This window comes from Notamacropus eugenii, chromosome 5, assembly GCF_028372415.1.
Source record: "Notamacropus eugenii isolate mMacEug1 chromosome 5, mMacEug1.pri_v2, whole genome shotgun sequence".
Classification (NCBI taxonomy): domain Eukaryota; kingdom Metazoa; phylum Chordata; class Mammalia; order Diprotodontia; family Macropodidae; genus Notamacropus; species Notamacropus eugenii.
This window is the reverse complement of record NC_092876.1, coordinates 60,845,670-60,865,966: the sequence shown is the minus strand read 5'-3', so window position 1 is coordinate 60,865,966 and position 20,297 is coordinate 60,845,670. Positions and strand designations below refer to the sequence as shown.

Below are 20,297 nucleotides of genomic sequence, written 5' to 3'. Positions count from 1 at the left end.
GACCTAAGGAGATTGATTTTAGAATATAAATTGAGTAGATGATATGAAATATCATCTAGAATAGTTAAGGAAATACTCTTACTAGGTATGGAGTAACAATGTGGGGAGAGCCATGGGCTTGGAGTTCAGTAACTGACTTTGAGCCCCAGCTCTACTGCTTATTGGTGGGCTTTAATTTGTTCTTTAAAATAAGGCTTGACTTCTTGCAGGGCTTTCTTTGAAGCTACCAGGTGTTCATTTGGGGGCCATTTGGTATTGGCCTTTATTGTGACTGTAGATGGCCTCCATCCAGGGCTGTGGGGCCATTGGAGATAGACACCCCTGCACCTCTGTCTCAAGTGTGAAAACAAAGGCTCACTGCCATAGTGTTTATAAAGTGCTTTGTAACTGTCATTGCCGTATTTTTATCACACACAGTTTCTAAATCAGCTAGTTAGTTGACTGACCTTTGTAAAACACCCCCTTGTGTGCTCAGCATAGTGCTCTGATGGGGGGTATGTGACTCACTATGCCTGTTTTTGTAGGTGTTCAAAGAGTGGATGAAGGTGGGTGGAACACTGTGCAGGGGGCCAAGAACAGCCGTGTACTGGACCCCTCCAAATTCCTCAAAATCACCAAGGTGAGCCTCATGTGCTTGGGAATCATTACAAATGCACCTTGTTTTATAGGAACCTTATTTACACAACCTAGATAGAGAAGATAGCCTCAAAGCCAAGAAGACACGGATTCTCAACACCCCACTCCCCCACCAACGCTCCACCCCCATCACCTGCTGTCTCTGTGATTCCAGACATGTCACTACGCCTCTCAGTGGCCTGTCATTCCCATGGAAAGTATCATGAATCATTCAAAACAACACTAGGCCTGAGGCCTGACCCTGCTGCTCACTGTCTGTGTAGCTTTAAGCCTCTCTGAACTTCAGTTTCTTCATCTCTAACATGGGAACTATCTACTCCCTCCAAAGGGTTGTTGTGAAGAAATTGCTGTACGAACTATCATCATCCCCAGGGTTCTTTGCTTAGCTGACTGTTGTTATCTAATGTTTTGACCAATGCCATGGATAAAGGCATGTCTGCATAGATGATTTCATCAGATGTGGTAGTAAACAAGGTGTCAGTGTCGAAATGGTGAGCCCTCCAAACAGAAATGAGGTTCTCCAGGCTTAGCCAAGATGACAGTTAGCCATCTTGAAGCTCCTATGCAGAGCCTTGCCTGCATGGTCTGAGGGACCTGACTTTGGGCTTCTTTGCATCGGCTTTTCAGAAATCCAGGCCACTGCCATGACATGCTGAGGCATTAGAAGACTTGAAAACACTTTCTGAGTTTTAAACCTTCTAATGTAGGTCAATATAATCCCTGGATAGAGACAGCAGAGCAAAGGAGCATGTTCCTTGAACAGTGCTCAAGAATTTTTGAGTCCATATGTTAAAATATTTTTCCTTCAGTGGAATTTGCACAATTGAGATCAGAAAAGTAGTAGGAGTGACAACTGTAGATGGGGAACACAGCAAGAGTCGGGGCTCGGGGACAGATGTTTGGCAGCTGCATTTCCATGGCCCATTCACCATCCCCCTCTGGGCCTGGTCTCCTCTCTGTAAAACACAGGTCATAGGGAAGACTGCATTGTGTTTACTAAAGCCTTGTGTGGAGGTACGATGGCCTGGCAGAGAGCATGGATGTGGCTGGAGGGAGGGCAGTTGCCCAGATAGGCATCATGCTTAGGGTGGATGGAAAGAGGTGTTCCCTTAGGAGGCCACAGACTTCATGCTTTGCCCCTGACTCCTTGTAGGACCTTAGGAAGTCACTTCCCCTCTGTGAGCCTTAGTTTCCTCATCTGTAAAATGATGGGCTTGGACCATGTAACCTGTGATGCCATGATAAAAATGTGAGTGATGATCATTATCATGGTTACTAGTTGTGTTCTGTAAAATGGGATGCTAAAATGTGTTCAGACCTCTAGACCCACTCCCAGAGACTGGTCCGAGGGTGAAGGGGGAGCCTCTTGGTCCCTCATTGCCAGGCTTCCAACAGTTCTTCCCTTTGTCCTCAGTCATTGCATGCTCACATTCCCCTCACACAAAATGCTGCTTAACTGTGTCTTTACCTGGTGTTTTAGGGGACTTGTGTTTTTGTTTCCTCTGTTCTCCTGTGTCTTATAATCCTATGGAATAGTAGCTAACAAGTGTTTGTTTGGGGGAGAATTTGGTGTTGCTGTTCCTTGGGTGCATATGGCCTCCATTTAAGGCTCGAGTGGGGGCATTGTAAATAGGCTCCCCTGCACCTCCATCCTTTGACCACTTTGACTTCTGTTGGATCCTGCACATATTCAACTAAGCTCTCTTATGTTCCAGCCCACAATAGATGAGAAGATTCAACTTGTGCCTAAAGCCCAGTTGGGCAGCTGGGGGAAAGGCAGCAGCGGGGGAGCAAAAGCAAGCGACACAGGTAAGTATAGGGAACTTCGGAGGGGTTCTCAGTCCCATTCGCTTTAGTCACCCCAAGAGGAAGGCAGTGATTCTCAGGACTCAGAGACTAATCAAGAGCTCCTCTTGGGCTGTTTTCGGGGTTGGTAGGGAAGGCTGTCATCAAATTATGGGAATTGTTCCACCCCCTGCATTCCATTTCACTCCCACAGTCTGTTTGAGGCCCCACTCCTTCCCTTCCATCCTCACAAGTTACTGCATCCCTTCTCCCATTCTGTGTGTCTTTATCACCCTTCTTTAACCAGTACCACTATGCCCTCCCCACCCCCATCTGTACCTGAAGAACAGGGATCTAAGTTAACGTTCTCTGACCCTCAGACCCACTTGGGACGGGTTGTATTAAAGCTTCTCAAGCCCTTTTTGACAACATTTTCTAGAAAATCTCTCTCTTCTTCCTCTCTCTCTCTCTCACACACACGCACACACACACACACACACACGCGTGCGCATACATACACACATATACACTCACTCTCACACACATGCGCATGCACACACATGCACACACACATACATACCTTTGTAAATCCTATCCATCCTTCAGAACTCTGAGCTCAAGTACTTCTCCAGGCAGCCTTCCCTGATCCCTCCCTCTCAGTTGGAATGCTTTTTCCAACTGTCAGCCTCTCTCATAGCTCCTATATTGTTTAGGGGAAGGGAAGGAAAATCAGCATTCCTATAGAGTTTTCTACTTATCAGGCACTGTGCTAAGTGCTTTTTTACAAATGCGATCTTATTTCATTATATTTTTATATTATATGTACATGTGCCACATTGTATAGTTAGTGAATATTTGTTTTTGTGACAGTTTTCTTCCCCTTCATCAAGATTCTAGACTCACAAGGAAGAGAGTAGGAACAATTTGTTCACTCTCCTTTTGCCTCCCTCAACACCATAGCATTCTTTCATAGGGAGCTACTTGAGGAATGATTGTTTGGTGAGGAATCCTTCTTAGAAGCCCTGGGGGAAGCAGTTGGTCTCTTGCACTCATCTCTAAAGTGTTAATCAATGCTTGCCATGACTGTAGAGCTGTCACTTTGCCTCATGTATCCACTTCTTCTAACCACTATCTTTTCTAAATCTTTCACTGTTTCTAGACTCCTTACGATCAGGTGCCACTAGTTTGAACAGATTTTCCGCTCTGCAGCCTCCAGTATCATCTGTGTCTGCTTCATCTACCCCTCTGGAGTTTGACTCTCGAAGGGCCTTAACTAGGTAAGAACTATTCTGCCTGCTCTGATGACTAATGAGGCCCAGGGTCCAAGGGGCCGAGTCTGTGAAGTCAGAGAAAGGACACCAACTGCAACAGCAAATTTTCTTTAGCCTCTGTCTGTGACCTGGCCTTTCCCTTCTGCTTGATATCATGGCTCCTTCTTTGACTGCTCGAGTCTCCCTGTCCTGTGAAGCCCAGGATAGAGCCAGATATGCCAGAGTGCCCAGAAAGAAAATCTCTCTTAGAGATTGTGCCAGCAAGGCAAGGCCTGATGGGAAGAGAGGAGCATCTTTGTTTCAGTAGGTCCCATGGTGTCAAACTTAGGAGTTCAAGTTAGAGTCATTGTGCCCCTCCCCTTCTCTGTCTCACTTGATCTGCTTTCCATGTCAGATTTGCTTCCCTTCTCAGTTCACATGTCTCTTTTAGTTTCTCTTCTCCCACCTACTCTACTTTTCAGGTGTTCATGCAGTAATGCCTCCTTTGCCCAGCATTATGTGAAGTTCAGGATATTGGCACTCTCCCTTTGAAACACCAAAATGTGATTGTACCTGAACGTTTGGAATACTAATCTTTTTAAAATGCACTCTGTATGGCCCTTTCTTTTTAAAAGGAATATCGTAAACATTATTCAAACTACATAACTTGGGTTCGTCACTATGAGTGCTAGCTGTGGTGTTTCATCTGTGTGTCTGTCTGTCACACAGCAGGCCCCTTGGGGGCTTGTGAGCTCTGCCAATGTCCTGTCTCTCCCAAGGCCTTGAGGCTGCTTTCCACAGGCTTTCTAGCTAGTTCCCCTTAGCAGCCTGTTGGGTGTTCTTTCTCAAGCTGTTGGTCTGCTCCTCCCTTCTAACTTGTACTCCTGATGTGCTGTGGACTGGGAAGCTAGATTAGGAAATCGGGAGTTTGCCTTGTTCTCTGAGCAGAGCAGCAGAAGGGGGCTCTCCGAGATGGCTGCTCAGAGGAATGCTTGCTCGCTCTCTGCTTCCTAGCTGTGCTCCCCCTAAGTGAGGTCCTTACTGAGGCTGCCGTGCTCTAGTCCTCTGACTAGTCAGCTTTAGATCTCTTCCACCCTACAGCTTAGAATTCTTTCTATAGGCATTTCAAGCTTTTAAAAATTGAGACAAGTAAAAAAACTATTTGTATCATGAGGAACATCTCTTTGTCACCTCGAAAACATCTCACTGAAAGCTCCCTGTGGCACTTTCTTGTCTCCTGTATCGGAGTGCTGTAATATTGTTTGGCTTCTTCATGCATTTGGAAATTGTTCAGGAAAAGTCTCTTGACTCTGTGCCTGAGAATTATTATTCAGTTTGTGTCATGGTTTTGGAGGATCAGCACTATTAAACAGCTTTTAGCAAGGTGATTATTTGCTCTTGTCAAGTCTGACATGGCCGTCCTTCTGAAGAAGTGTTGTTTTGTTCTGAAGTCGAGGAAGCATGGGCAGGGAGAAGAATGACAAACCACTCCCCTCCTCAGCGGCTCGTCCCAACACCTTCCTGCGGGGCAGCAGCAGCAAGGATCTGTTAGACAATCAGTCCCAAGAAGAACAGCGACGAGAGATGCTTGAGACTGTGAAACAGCTAACAGGGGGCGTGGACATGGACAGGAGCAGTATGGAGGCAGACCGCAGCAAGACGAGGGAGACAGGTGAGCCGTCAGAGAGAGGCACCTGGGTCCCAGGCTCTGTGACTGTGGCCACAGGTAGAGGACACACACACAGGCAGGGCCACAGTGCTGAGGAGGTTAAACCATCATTTTCAAAAACACATGTTTGGCTTATTCTGACTGTCTGACATTTGACTCACGATTTCACCCTTTCTTCCCGAATGTTTCAATGAGCCATGCTTGGCCAGTCAGTGCAGCAGCCCAGTCATCTCCCTGTACCATTGCCTTCAGCTCACCCTGTTGTACATGGGTATTGCAGCCCATCTGCTCAGTATAAGCACGCCCTCTTTGAAGACACTCACACTCTCCAGGCACTATCTATGGTCAGCTGAGGAGGGGGTGGCAGGCTTCACTTCCTGTTCTCTTTTGTCTGAAGTTGTCATCTCTAGGCTTTTTGGAAATGTACTGTATAAAGCATGTATGTACTTGGAGGGGCTCTTCCCTGACCTCTTCAGGTTACTATGGATTCAGACTAACAGCAGTTCTCCCAAGTGACAAAGACATTCATCATCAAGACTACAGGGCTTCTGCTTGCTCTGCTCCACTCCACTCTGAACCAGTCACTTCACTTGTAGCTCAGCGGGGTGGAGGGGGTGGGGGGAGGGAGGTGGAACACTGTCATGGGGATTTAAAGGCGAGTGAAATTTGTCTCCCCATTGGTTCTGGGACTTTGGTGCTTAATGGCAGTAGCCTCAATTGCCCCACATGGGGTCTGGAAGAAAAATATACTATATACAATTATGTAATGTCATGGTCCAGACATCTAACATGCATGAGTTTCAATGCCATTAAGAGGTGGTTTTGAAAGTTCCTGCAACCAAATTACTGAAATTTTAAAAGTGCTTAAGGAGCTTATGAATCTATTGTATGAAATGGTCTTTGGTCCCATCACTGCCTTACTAATCTCAGGTCACATGGTGATGTTATTTTACTTTACATGATGTTATTTTATTTTGATAAATTTAATCAAAATATGTAATTTGAAGCAAAAGTTGGAGACTGTCATATATTCTAACTGTCAGAACTCATAGTGAGGGAAGTGTCATTAGTGTTTGCCACAGGAATTGGCAGTGCCATAAGAGGGAGGTGAAGGTAGAGTAATGACTGCTGACCACTTATAGGAAAAGGCACTCATCCTTTTTAAATGCTGGATTCTCTGTGGCATAAGATCATGGAGAAAGGAGCAGAGAGTGGTAAGTGCCAAAATGGTATTCTTTCCCCTTTGCATTGTTAATCCTTGGTGGTTTATGCTCCATGAACATGGCTTTGTGTCCTTGGCTATTTGGGGACCCATCAACCACGGCCACTTACAAACAGTTCCTCTACCACCCTCACCATGATTGCTTTCCTTATTGGCAAGTTTCTCCTGATAGTTCATAAAAGCCTTTTGATCTGTAGTCTGTTTTTCTTAAGAGTTTATATAATGTGGAACAAGACTTCCAATTTCCAAAGAATGTGGTTTTTACCCTTTCCTTTAGGCTTTTGAAGACTTAACTTTTGTCCCCCAGTGTTTTGTCATGGGCACTTTTTCTATCTATCTTTGCCTGTGTAATGGCTATTCTTGCCTCTAAAGATTACTATTGGAGTCTGCAATCTCTGTATCCTTTGTTTATTAACCATCAAGATCATTAACTAGTAAAAAACATGAAGCAAAAACAAGGCATTAAATAGCAAGAGCTCTCATCTTATTACTTCATTTCTTTGTTATAGTTTCCTGAAGCTTCTTCACAAGGATTAATACTCATCTAGAATTTAAAGTGTTTAGTAAGCATAAATAGCAATAAGGAATTGTATCCTCCCAGTTGGGTGGAAGGGCACACAGCAGTGCCCTTTCTCAGTTGTCTGTCTTTTTTTCTTTACCACCAGCTAAACCAGATGTTCCCACAACTCCAGTTCCTGAAAAGCCTACATTATCAGAGGAGGAAATGGAGAGAAAGTCTAAATCTATTATTGATGAATTCCTACACATTAATGACTTTAAGGTAAATAAAATAAATCTGCAGGATGCTATATGTGATAGGGAGTCATAGTAAAATGAGGAGTCTTCTGTTCACAGATTTATAAGGTCCCTTGTAACTTTGTTCTAGATTTACAAATGAATCATTAGCTATCTAACTGTCTTGGATCCAATCCCTGTCTTACTGAGCTTTCTGTTTTGCTAAATAAGTCAGATGTGGAGAGTGAATTAGGCCACTTACTTTAGGGAATTTGATAGGCCAAACAAGGGGAGAGCAGCCTTAGTTATTAATATAGCTGTGTTTAAGTGTATCCATGCACATATTACTTTTTAATCAGACCACATGAGTTTACTTGCATTCCCTGGTAAGGAAAGAAGGAAGACTTAGCACATGCATTTAGTAAAATTCTAAAAGGCGTGCATATCCTTACACACATCATAAGAAAGGTCAGAGAATCCACAAACCAGATGCCATCAAATGAATTGTGGCATCTGCCATTTAGCAGGCCCTATACCAAAGGGCTTTTTGGGCCCTTGTCATTCATGCTAGCCTTCATTTATTTCTTTGGCCCTCTCTGCTTGATACTGTCCCAATTATTAAAGTAATTATACCACTTTCCATTATTTGAACAGGAAGCCATGCAGTGTGTAGAGGAACTAAATGCACAGAACCTATTGCCTATTTTTGTGCGAGTGGGAGTGGAGTCCACCCTGGAAAGGAGTCAGATCACCAGGGATCACATGGGCCAGTTACTGCACCAGTTGGTGCAATCAGAAAAACTCAGCAAACAGGACTTCTTCAAAGGGTTGGTATCCTCCTCCAGGACGGCCATCAGTTATCAGACTCTTGGGCGATGGTGAAGTGTAAAATTATGTTTCCTGTCTGTGACTCTTCTCTCTTTTCAGCTTCTTCCATGGACAGAAATATCCAATGTCCACTGGGCTGTGCTTTGACAACAATTTGCTGATTATACGGATTCTTTGAGGAGGTGTCTAGTGAGATGTGGAAAGGTTGAAAATGCAAATGATAAATTTAGTCAAATAGATTTTATTCGGAGGTGCTGATCTGATTCCCCAAGTGAATGTCTACTGCAATCCCATCTTCTTCTTTTAGGCATCAAGGCAACAAGCATTGATGAAATGCCTACTGTGTGCCAGGCACTGTGCTAAGTGCCAGGGATACAAACTCTTCCTGTATGTGCCTGTCGTTTTGCTGCATTCTTTCCTTAGATAGTTTGGGGACGTGTAAGAGGGTAAATGTAACAGAGACACCCCAAAATGTGCAAACTCTAGAGAGCTTATCAATTCAGTTCATAAAAACTACTGCATGAGGACAAAAGCTTTCTGTACTGGGCAATTATTGACCTGACATAAAAACGTTTTTTATCTTACTGCTTCAAAAAAATTCTAACCTTTATGCCCACTGTAGTTCCATGGAAGTTTCTAAGTCTTTGGTGTCTCATTCATAGAATCCATTCCAGGTTTGCTTCATTGTGGTTCCTGACAGAATCTCGTCCAATGAAGTTCCAACTGTCAATGGTATTCAGCACTCATTTTCTCTTGAATCCTGCCGTCCAAGTTTGCTGTTAGCTCTGGCATCACAGGTCTCCCAGCCAGTGCCTGCCATGGAAATACCCTCACATACAGTGCATTGAGAGACTGACATTAAACATACAGGGAAAATAATGCATAGGACTAAGGTGAAGAAGGCCTCAAGGTATTGGGAAACATCTCCCTGCTAGTATAATCAGAAGAATTGGCTCCCAGCAATGACCTGGAGTCTGGTGAAGTTGACTTGTGCCTGTTGAATTTAACAAGGAAATTTGGCACAAATCTCTGTGGTGATCATCGATAAAGGCCATGATGATGGTACCATACATGACCCAGTTCCAAGTCATTGAGATTATATGACTTATTTCCATGATCTACCCAAGGAAAAGACAACAGATGGGCCAATACACCATCTCAACGGACAAACTCAACTCAGCTCTCATCCACTCTCTAGCAACACCAAAATTCAGGGGGCTCTGGCTGGCTCTATTTGCTTTGATTCCATATTGACATCCAGGAAATTGGATCAGCTGGGGCATTGGGTATACCAATTCATAATTCTCAACCTCTCACATTGCTACGTATCAGGATATCAAGGCACCTTACCAATGAATGCTATGGAATCTGAAATGGGGGGGAAATGCTGGATTGCACAGTGCCTTACCATCCTCACTCTGTCTCCCCATCACTCCCAGAAGTTTGTCCACATCTGGCATGGGGCCAGGAGATCTATTCCAATCCAGAGCCATTCCAGGAGGTCTGGCCCGGCTGTGGGTCATTCTTGGCTGAGAGGACTCCTGAGAGGCTGGGTTGCTTCCTGGGACACATCAGAAATTCAGGTATGCTCTAGTGCAAACCCTAGACCAAAGCGGATCCCCCAGAAGGCACATTCTAACAAGGGGGACCTTGTTAGACAACAGTTGGGTGTATGAGCCTGCTTAACTTTTCACTTGAATTAATCCTAGGAGCTTCTCTAACCTGATGATGGATATGATCAGAAGTGTTTATAAGCAAGGGCTGTTTCAGCCCTCGGCTAGATCTTTTCTTGAAACATGCTGGCATAGTTCCTTAATCTAATGTACTTGTATCATCCACAACTTATTTTGGGGAGATGGTGGCTACACCTTTGTTAAGGATGAGATTTTGCTCCAACTGAGGAGGAGACAGGTGTGTGCTTGTGCTCACAGGCCACTCCTTCACCCATTTCTCTACCTGTTCAATCAGTAGTGGGACTGGACCTGTACTAGCCTAAAGGCCTAGAGCATTAAACTAATCAGATAGAAAATAAGAAAGTACTGACAGTCTCAAAGAAACACATGGTAGTCAGGACATAGGAGCAGACTACCATAGACACTCCGGGAAGGCCTTGTGGCATATGAGCCAACTGTAGGCCTTCTTTTTTTTTCCCCATGGGGTTTCAAGTCCCCCCTAGAGAAGCCACTGGATTTGTTGCCACAGAAGTGCCTTGGACCAGGCACTGCCACTCCTTTTAGTTTTTGTGACTCAAGTCACCAAAGAACATTCCTTCTGAATCTTTCCTGGGATGCTGGAAGAACACTCCTTGGCTACTTGTCATGGAGGGCAACCCTGGTTCTCAGCCATCTCGTATGAACCTTCCCAGGCTGGGTGTGACAGTGCTGATCGTCAGGAGAGGAGAGGGTCTCCAAGGCTCAACCTCCACGCTCTTAGTTCCCCGTGAAGCCTTTCCACCTTGTATTTGAAATAGGTGAAGCTAGCTATCTGAGTGTTTCCACTCTATGTACTGCGCTTTTCTTTAGATTGTGCATTTTTGGTAAATCATGAGGCCTTCCTTGAGTGTCCGACTCCAAGCGGTCATCTGACTGACTTCTGTGGGGGGCAATTACGTTGATAGAGATGAACATTCAAATAATGCTGTTGACACAGCCATTTTTTATCAGAGTTCAAACAATTCCTGTTTAAATATTCAGTAAAGGCTGTCACATACCCAGAGTGCTTTCTGAGGTAACCCAGGATCCTGAAACCACCAAAATGTGGTGTATTGGACCTCACCTTAGAAGATGGGCTCACTATTTCTGCTGTTTTGTCTTACTTGAATCCTGTTTTCAGTGAAACCCTTCTTGGTACCCAAAATATTCTTGCCTTTTAGGGGAAAATAATTTTCATTAACATTTCTATAGGCTACTTAAGCTTTGCGTTCCCCTGCAATGTTCAATAGTCGACAGAGCTCAATGAGGCTCACCCAAAAAGGATGTGGATTGAGAAGGGGGTGTGTTCCAGCATCCCTGGGTCCCTAGTTCAATGTTATCAGTCACCATCTGTCCTACAATTGACTTTTCTCCTTGTATCTCTCATTAGATAGTCTTATTGTAATATTTTGAAGGGTCTAATTCCTTGAGCATACTTTCTGCCATCCCTCCATGCCTTCTCATCCTGCACAAGTCTTGGTTTTCATAAGCCCTTCGTAGGGGTTGGTCTGCTGGAACCTTCCTTCTCTGGGAGTGTCTGTTGTACCACTTGAGTTATCCGTCTTTTAAGTTAGTTGCTTGTTTTTCAGGTAAAATACAGTTTTCCCTTTGGTAGTTCCATAATACAACTCACTTCACATCTTTTCCTTAGTTATCCCCTCCCTTCCTTAGTTCTCTACAGTGTGATATGATTCCATCTCTGCACAATGTCACAAGAAAACACTCAGTGCCAACCTCAGTACTGAGGCAGCCTGGGCTAGCGGGAAGAGCACACTGCGTCTGAAGAGACCTGAGTTTGGATCCTGTTCTGCCAATTCCTAGTGGACCATAGGAAGGTCACTTCCCCTCCCTGGGCTTCTGTTTCCTCATCTGTAAAATGAAAACATTGGATTCGATGATCTCTAAAGTCCCAGCTCTATACCCTGTGATACGGGTTCTTCCTTTCTAGTTGAATGACACTCATTTCAATTCCGCACCTTTCCTGAGAATCTACAATGTGTCCAGTCCTGTTCTGAGCACCATGGGGGACACAAAGAAGAATTAGATGAGGCCCCTACCCTCGTGGATGGAGGCTGCACTTTGGTCACATCAGTCGTGTTCTGCAATTAGACGTGGTTTTATGCCACAATTCAGTAGAGTGGATGTGGTCTTTGCTGCATACCTGGATACATGAAGAACATAGGTGCCAATACTCTATAAATATTGAGGTCTTAAAAGTTTTGATACCCCTAGGAGATGTTGGATCTTTTACCTGGCTACCAAGCAAGCATTCCTTCCATCAGTTTACTGTTATCCAAGAGATGTCCTCTCCATGGGCCATTTTAGAGTGAACTAGTCCCTGTTGTGTGCCTGCTGCTTCCAAGATGCTGTGTTGGCATAAGACATCCTCCATCCCCTGCCCTTGTAGAGCTCACACTCCAGAGGTCTGGGGGAGCAGAGTGGGGGGGAGTGGTGGAGGGAGGGAATACAACAATGAAACATCTATTATACACACACACACACACACACACACACACACACACACAGAGTGTAATAAGGGTGTAAGGTATGTGAACCAAGGGTCACTTGAATGCTGAGAGGGAAGAGGGTGCAAAGGATAGAGAGTTTCATGGAGGACCAGCACTGGTGCTGGGCTTTGCAGGTAAGTTGGGTTTCAACAAGTGGATGGGAACAGGGAGGACATTCCTCAACTGAATGTGGTATATTTCAAAGGTAGGAACCTGTGTGTATCAGGGAGTGCCTAAAACAAGACAAGCAGTTTGCTCCCACAGCCCCATCCTACTTACATGGATTAAGCACTTAATTGGTGTTCATTTGTAACTGAACTCCTTACATGAATAGCTCATATGCTTTTGTGACACTGCGTCTTATGTTCATGGAGCCCTTAGAATAGTTTCATCATTGCCTGCTGTTGATCAGCAGTTTACAGACGGGCATCTCTTAGAAGTTGTATGTTAGCCTCCCTTTAAAATAATATGTCCTTTCAACCTGGGGTTTTGTCTTGCTTCACTTTCCTGTGCAAGGCGTCTTGGTTATTCTGCCCTGATTTTTGCTAATGGCCATCTCATTGGAGTTCTTTGGTGGTAAGCAGTGTTTTGGTGCCAGTGAGATTGTCTGTTTTGTAGCACTTCATTGTTAGTAATTTTGTTGTAGCATCATAGAATATTAGAGCTTCTGGGGACCTTAGAGATGAGTGAGCCCTGTTCATTTTACAGAAGAGGAAAATGTGGCCTTGCTAACCATGACTTGCTCAAGGTTACCAGATAGGAGAGTGGCAGGGCTGTGAGCAAGCCTCATGAAGTCAGGTCCAACACTTTTCTCCCAGTCCCCTACTGCTTACCTTCTTGTGCCTCCCAAAAAGTTCTGTTGAGTTAGTGGCACCACCCAGCTACTCAAGAGGCTCCAGGTGCCACATGGTCCCATATCACAGCAGCATCTACAAGGAGCCATCATGCCATCTAGATCTTCCATTTGGTCTGAGGAGGGATGTCACCAACGTGACACATGGCCAAGACATTCCTGCCTTCTAGACTCCACTTTCTACTTAGAATGATAAGATCTAAGAGCTTACCAGTGGGAATTAGAAATGAGCTAGTTCCCTCAGTCCAAACTAGAGCACTAGTTTGTTGGTGAGGGAGTTTGGCACCATGTGGGGGTATTACTTTGTTCAGGACCTTGAGAATCTCTGATTTTGTCAGTGTAAGTGTCCAGTCTACCAGCACAGACCACAGAGCCTTAATTGCCTTAATAGATTGTGACCTTCCTGAGGTGCTGTAACTAAAAAATGTACACTGCAGCCAACCTGGTAATGATCCTCTATTATTTAACACATGCTCTGACACTGTGCCCTTATTCAGAACCTTTCCAGCTTGGTCAAATCTACCAAGACTTATGTTATTGGCATAGTCTTTGAGAGTCCCAGTGAAGCATCAGTGTAAGATGGTTAAGTTCTATTGCTGATGAAGCATCTTGACCTGCATTTCTAGGCTCTTCTTCAAGATGGCAGCCTCTAGTTTGGCATGCCTCTGTTAAGTGACTTCCACCTGTACTTATGTGTTGTACACCAGCCATCAGCATGCTGGAGTCTCTTGAAAGGGCCACGATTTATTTCTGTTGAGGTTCACAACGTACTAAGTTGGTGGAAAAATACAAGATATCCCAAAACATATTCTTTTCCCAGATTCTGGCTTCCCTGTTAATTATTCCTTAAGCTACATGGAATATTTCAGTAGCTGAGATGCATATGGCACTTAATGACTGTCAGTATGGAAAAGGTCACATTTCACAAAACACTTAATTTCTTAAGTCTCATTTGCTGACATTCCCAGCTCTAGAAATAAGGAAAAGAGCCCTGAGCTGGGAGGTAGGAAGTCAGAGGCCAAACTGATTCTCTTCTTGCAGCCTCAGTCCTTCTGTATGGAATTGTGAGGAAAACACAGTAGAAACTTAATCTAGCATTACTTACTGACACCCATGAAATGAAGGCTCAGGGTAAGGTCTTTAATTAGTAGCTTTCTGTAGACAGTCTGATTTTTTAAAATTCTAATTAACCCCTCAAGCTTTTTGCACCTGTTTCATTCTCTCCATTAAATTGTTTTATTTTTATTGGTAACATTTGTATTTATATCACCATCATTTCTAAGTTACCTCCCCCATACCCAAACCCCTATCCATCACTTATGAGAAAGTTGTTTTTAAAGAGGGTAAAAAAAGACAGTTGAGTTAAACTAATGAACATAAATCATATCTGGTAGATAAATTCAGTGTTCCATTTCCACCCCCACTTGTTCAAAGTGCTTTTTCTCAATTCCAAGCTCCTTGGGGGCAGGAATTGTGCCTTTTCCTTCCTCTGCATCTCTTCCACATACATTGTTGACATACATAATAATGAATATGACATCTGCTCGTCGTCTCTTTAGTGTGTTAATTTAGAGGGATTTGAGGGCTTCATAAAGAAAATATCTGACATTTGAACTAACTTTTGCACTCGACTGTCTTTTCTTTGTCTTTGGCAGGTTTTCAGATACCTTGGAGTTGGCAGATGACATGGCCATTGATATTCCCCATATTTGGTTGTACCTTGCTGAGCTGGTGACCCCCATGTTAAAAGAAGGAGGAATCTCTATGAGAGAACTTATCACGTAAGTGACTCAGGTCTCTGGTGGGTTCTATCAACTCAGCTGACTTGGAAGTGACCAACTTGTCCACTTCAGGTCCTTTGTGAATCTTCAAACATTATAGAAATGTCACCAGTCATTTATTTTTTTCTTAGGGCATAGGACCAGGGCACATAGTTAAGTGGTAAAACAAGGTTCCTGAACTTAGGTCTTCTGACTTTAGATCCAGTGCTCTTTCTGATCTGTCACACTGCCCCATATGAGGTACTTCAAATGTCCTTCCTTCTTCAAATCTTTTAACTTAAAAAAAATTACTCCTTTTCTTCCTTTTCATACTTCCATCTTCCCTTCCTGCTCTCTGAGCTGCTGTGTTGGGCACAGCCATCAACAGGAGAAGGAGCAGAGAATTTGCTAGTATAGTTCAAGTTGGTTGAGAATAGGAAAAGGCCCTATTCTGTTTCACCTGCTTCCAAAAAATGCCACAACACCTTTCCATATTGCTATATTACTAGCTGGTCAGGGTTTCTTCCTTTTGCTTTGAAGAAAGAAGTAGAGAATGCAAATAAATGGCCAGAGAAGGCAGTGCTTAACCCATCTTTTGACCCTAGAGTTAAATGGTGTTGGGTAAAGATGCAATATAGTACACCAAAGCGGTACAGAATTTAATAAGTGCCTTCTGTAGGCAGAGCCAAGCACTGAGACATTATGTTAGGTCCCTCCCCTCCAGTTTATTATCCAATAAGAAATGACCACACATAGCTACTATACAATATTATCATATAGTGGTGTGGGTATATATTATAGTATTGGCTGCTGGAGGAGTTGGCATTTTAACTGAAAAAATCTCTCTTTAAGCTTCTCCATCCAGGCATTGTACTGTTCAGGGTAAAATCCAAAGTCCTTGGAATACTTGACTGTAGATGCACTTGGTACTCCCTGCTTACCCTTCTTAGCCCAGCTGTACAGTCTTTTCTTACTGCACAGGAAGGAATTGCTCCAAAATGCTTACTTTGCATGACCTCATGAATGTGACTATTGCTTTGTATGCTTTGTTACAGAGAATTTAGCAAACCTTTACTTCCTGTGGGAAGAGCCGGGGTCTTGCTTTCTGAAATCTTGCACCTTCTATGCAAACAAATGGTGAGTGCTCCCACTTACGTCAAATTCAGAGGAGCCTGAGAAGGGGGGATGATGAGTGGGGCTTGAGAGACTGGCTTACACCCGGGTACAAGAATGGTCAGGAAGCCTAGCTTTGTGAGAAGGGGATCTTCTGCAACTCATTTTGAGAGCAGTTGATGTGGACTCCATGGAAACTGAACAGATTTAAGAGCATTTTTGTCTCTTCGGTCTTGAACCAAAATTAAAACTTTCTAAGTCTGCTTTGTCTGAGGGGCCTGTGCTAGGGGTGAGGGAAACAAGGACAAAAATCAAACAATCCTCCCCCTCAAGTAATTTCTACTGGAGGAGAGAGCCTCTATAAAGATAAGTCATGTGAGGTGATGTTAGAGGGAAAAAGCACTGACCACTGTGGGCATTGGGAAAGGCCTGTAGGAGAGAGCCCCTAAGCTTAGGCTCAAAGAAAAAATTGTGATTCAGAAATAAAAAAAAAAATTTAATGTGATTCACGCATAGGGGAATAGACCTTGCAAAGGCTGGGAGGTGGGAGATTCCAAATTCAAGGAATAGAATTGTAGTTTCAATCTGAGGGAAATGTAGAATTTATCCATCAATTAGTAAAACATTTACTGAGAACCTGCTACATGCCAAGCACTGTGCTAAGTACTGAAGATACGGAAAGAGGCGAAAGGCAGGCCCTGCCCCTGAGGAGCTTACAGTCCAATGGGGGAGGCAGCATGCAAGCAAATATGTACAAAGTAAGCCACGTGCAGGAAAATAGGCATTAACAGAGGACGTAATACCAAGTACATCTGAAAGCTTCCACAAGAACAAGCCTCAATACTTTGTCCAGGCTTCAGAGACTGTGCTTTATTCTTGAGATAATATGAAACCGATATACAGCTTCAGGAAGGAGTCATGTGGTCACACCTTTGTCTTAGGAATATTAGTTTGACAGGTGTATAGGTGATGGATTGGAGGGAGAAATTCCTGGAGTCAAGAAGACCAGTTAGGAGACTGTGAAGAGATTTCACTCAGCGTGAAGAATTATGCCCACCTAAGTGAGAGGGCTGGCCACAAATGTGGAAAGAAGGTTATCTATGAGATCCCATGGAGGGAGGAGAAAAGACAGAAGTCATGGCTAACTAAGGCTGCAAATCTGAGTGTCAGGAAAGCTGATGGGTACCCTCAAAAGAGATAAGGAAGGTTACAGCAGAGTGAATTTGGTGGGGAAATTATGAGTCCAGTTTTGGACATGGTGAGTTTGAGAGCCTGGTAAGGCAGCAAGATGAAGACACCTAGGAGGCGAGAAGCAAAATTAAGCCTTGGTCTGTGGAAGGGGGAATCATCTACAGAAGGGCTGATCTGCACAGAGGTGATGACTGAACTCACAAGACCCAATGAGATCACCAAGAGAATGTCAAGCAAGAAGAGTCCCAGAGCCTTGCAAGGCACTTAGACTCAAGGGGTGGGTGACAGGTAATCAGCAAAGGAGGCTGAGAAAAGGAGCAAGTGAAAAAGATAGGAGAAGAAAGCCAGGAGAGAGCCATTACAAAGGAGGAAGCGGGGAGAAGGGCAGGGCAGCAGCAGCTGCAAAGGACAGATGTGAGCGTCATTGAGAAGAGACCACTAGACTCAGATCTTTAGAGGTGGTTGGCTTTGAGAGAGACTTTTCAATAGGGGAAAGCATCAGAAGCTAGAAATTAATGGATTGGGTGCAAACAGCCCCAAGTGTATTTGCCAGCGATAGGGAAGGAGTAGACAGTGAATATGGGGATGAGGGGAGATATAGACAGGTCAAAGGGGAACATTTGTGGAAGAGACAGGAAATGAGATCAAGGTAACAGGTAACTGAATTGTCTGAGAAGGGCTACTTCTTCCTCAGAGACCAAAGTGGAGGAGGGAGAGGAAAGGAGGTGATGGTGAGGGGTTTTTAAGTGTGGAGCAGCTGACAGCATCACTCACATACAAGGGCAGGGCCTCTCCTGAGAGGAAGAGGAGAAAGGGTGGTAGGAGGTGGGAGTAGAGAAGAGAAGATTTGAAATGGCCCCTCCAGAGTGGGATAAAACAGCATTGACAGGTGGCAGTGAGCGTCCAAGCAAGGTCAGAGAATGTAAATTTACCCGGAAGGCATGTGGTTGTGCAACACTTTTCCAGCAAAGGTCAACAGCTTTCCAGTAGGATTAAAAGGGGGTAGAGCATAGCATAAAGGGGCAAGGGATTCAAAAGTAGAAGAGACTGCCACAGGGCCCAGACGGAAGGGGAAAAGACATCTGTTGAATCTCTAGTGCTTTAGGGTTTGCCAAGAGCTTCACGTCCATGGCTTCATCTGATACCCCAGCAACTCTGGGAGGCAGGGCCAGGGCAGGCTGGGGGAACAGGAAAGAGGGAGACATGTCATGGTCAGGACTCAAGAGAGGGCCAGGAGCTGGGGGGCAGAGGCAGAGATAGAAAAACAGTTGGCTGGCATCAGACAACTCCAGATTTTGGAGAAAAGCATCCTTATTGGGTGCAAGTGATTCTCCCTGAGGACATCTGCACGGAGTGAAGATGAAGGTTGCAAAATGGAGGAGGTTGAAGGGCAAAGACCAGGGCAACAACAGCAAGGGTTTGTCTTCTACCATTTTGTTGCATTTCATTCTGTACATTTCATACTTGGAGAATAATGACTTACACTGATTTCTGTAGCCTCCTTCAAAATCTTTTCTAACAATGTTTTAATCTTAACCTTAACCACAGCCCTCAGTCATATAAGGGCCATTATCCCTGTTTTGCAGATGGAGAAACTGCAGCCCAAGTGGTGCAGTGACTCTCCCAGAGTTACTCAGTGACTGGGACATAACAGAGCCCAGCATTTCCAAGTCCCCATCAGGCCTTCTTGGAAGCCTACTCCCAGTTAAATGGAAGTAGGAGACTGATTTCCACTTGTTCTGATACTTCTGTACATCAATCTTTCATTAATATGGTGCTTCTCCCAACCTCTTTATGAACCTCAGTAGATTGTCTTCACAGATTGTCATGACTGAAAAGTCATCTCCCAGTGGTGGCCAGCTGGTGATGAGTCTCTTCTCAGTTTGCCAGGCTGACCCTCTAATTATAGACCTGTAGTTTGTCACTAGGCCCATACTGGATACCTTTCATTTCCACTTGTTCTGATACTTCTGTACATCAATCTTTCATTAATATGGTGCTTCTCCCAACCTCTTTATGAACCTCAGTAGATTGTCTTCACAGATTGTCATGACTGAAAAGTCATCTCCCAGTGGTGGCCAGCTGGTGATGAGTCTCTTCTCAGTTTGCCAGGCTGACCCTCTAATTATAGACCTGTAGTTTGTCACTAGGCCCATACTGGGTACCTTTCCATCTGAGCTAAACATAGCCAGATCATCTTCCCCTTCTCTCTGAAATAGATCATTATCACATCGAACAAATCACATGTTCTGCTGTCTCCTTACTTGATGGGAAGTTAGTTTTCGCAGATTCATAGATTTTCCATTTGACAAATGTCTATACTGGCATATGCTAAAAGAAAAGATGGCTTATAGAACGTTAAAGGAACCAGTGGCCATTGCTGGCTGCCCCTTCTGGAGAAACTAGAGGCTCTGTGTTTTGTATAGCAGGATAATGCTGTCTGACTTCTTGTGTGAAAGCTGCAGTGGAGAGCCTGACACTGTACCTATCCTTGTGCATGATGGTTCAGAGCATGTCATCCCCTGTCTCATCATAGCACTCCAGTACGTTCGTGATGATGCTTTGGTTTCCATTGTCAGTCGTACGGTCCCTTTCTTCCTTTAGCTCAGCCTCGAATTGTAACGTCTCAGAGCTAGTTCATCTAGCTGTACTCCTCCCTGCGTTTCTTGTCCTAGCAATGTCTCATTCCTGGTTTACGATCTTTAGTATTAAGAGTTGGAAACTGCAGAACTCTTGGTGCTGTGTGGAATAATGAGCTGGTCAGTCCAGGGCTTGCATCTTTTATTAACAGTCTGGTTCCTAGAAGTATATGAAGAATAATATAAATGATCATGATCAAACAGTGGCATCAGTGTGATGTCCAGAAAGTTGCTTTATAACCTTAGACATCAGATTTTGTGGGTATCCATGTCTGTGCATGTGCTTGTGTGTGAATATTAAACACCAGTTCACATGTACCACTTCATGGACAAATGTTTGAATCATATGGTGATCGTTTTAATGAACCCTAAGTCACATTTGCATTTACCGGTACACACACTTGTCACATTAGCAGTC

At 44.2% G+C, this 20,297-nt stretch overlaps 1 protein-coding gene across 12 annotated transcripts in view; it reads left to right on the top strand.

The window, feature by feature from the left end:
• Nucleotides 1-20,297, top strand: part of EIF4G3 (eukaryotic translation initiation factor 4 gamma 3) — a 386,245-nt gene that overhangs the window by 354,670 nt on the left and 11,278 nt on the right. For all 12 annotated transcript variants that reach the window (XM_072609175.1, XM_072609170.1, XM_072609173.1 and 9 more), the window contains 8 exons: nt 525-619; nt 2,352-2,445; nt 3,581-3,698; nt 5,123-5,343; nt 7,228-7,343; nt 7,952-8,124; nt 14,832-14,957; nt 15,992-16,073. In XM_072609175.1, the coding sequence (XP_072465276.1) occupies nt 525-619; nt 2,352-2,445; nt 3,581-3,698; nt 5,123-5,343; nt 7,228-7,343; nt 7,952-8,124; nt 14,832-14,957; nt 15,992-16,073 (1,025 nt within the window). The remainder of the gene's footprint in view (nt 1-524; nt 620-2,351; nt 2,446-3,580; nt 3,699-5,122; nt 5,344-7,227; nt 7,344-7,951; nt 8,125-14,831; nt 14,958-15,991; nt 16,074-20,297) is intronic.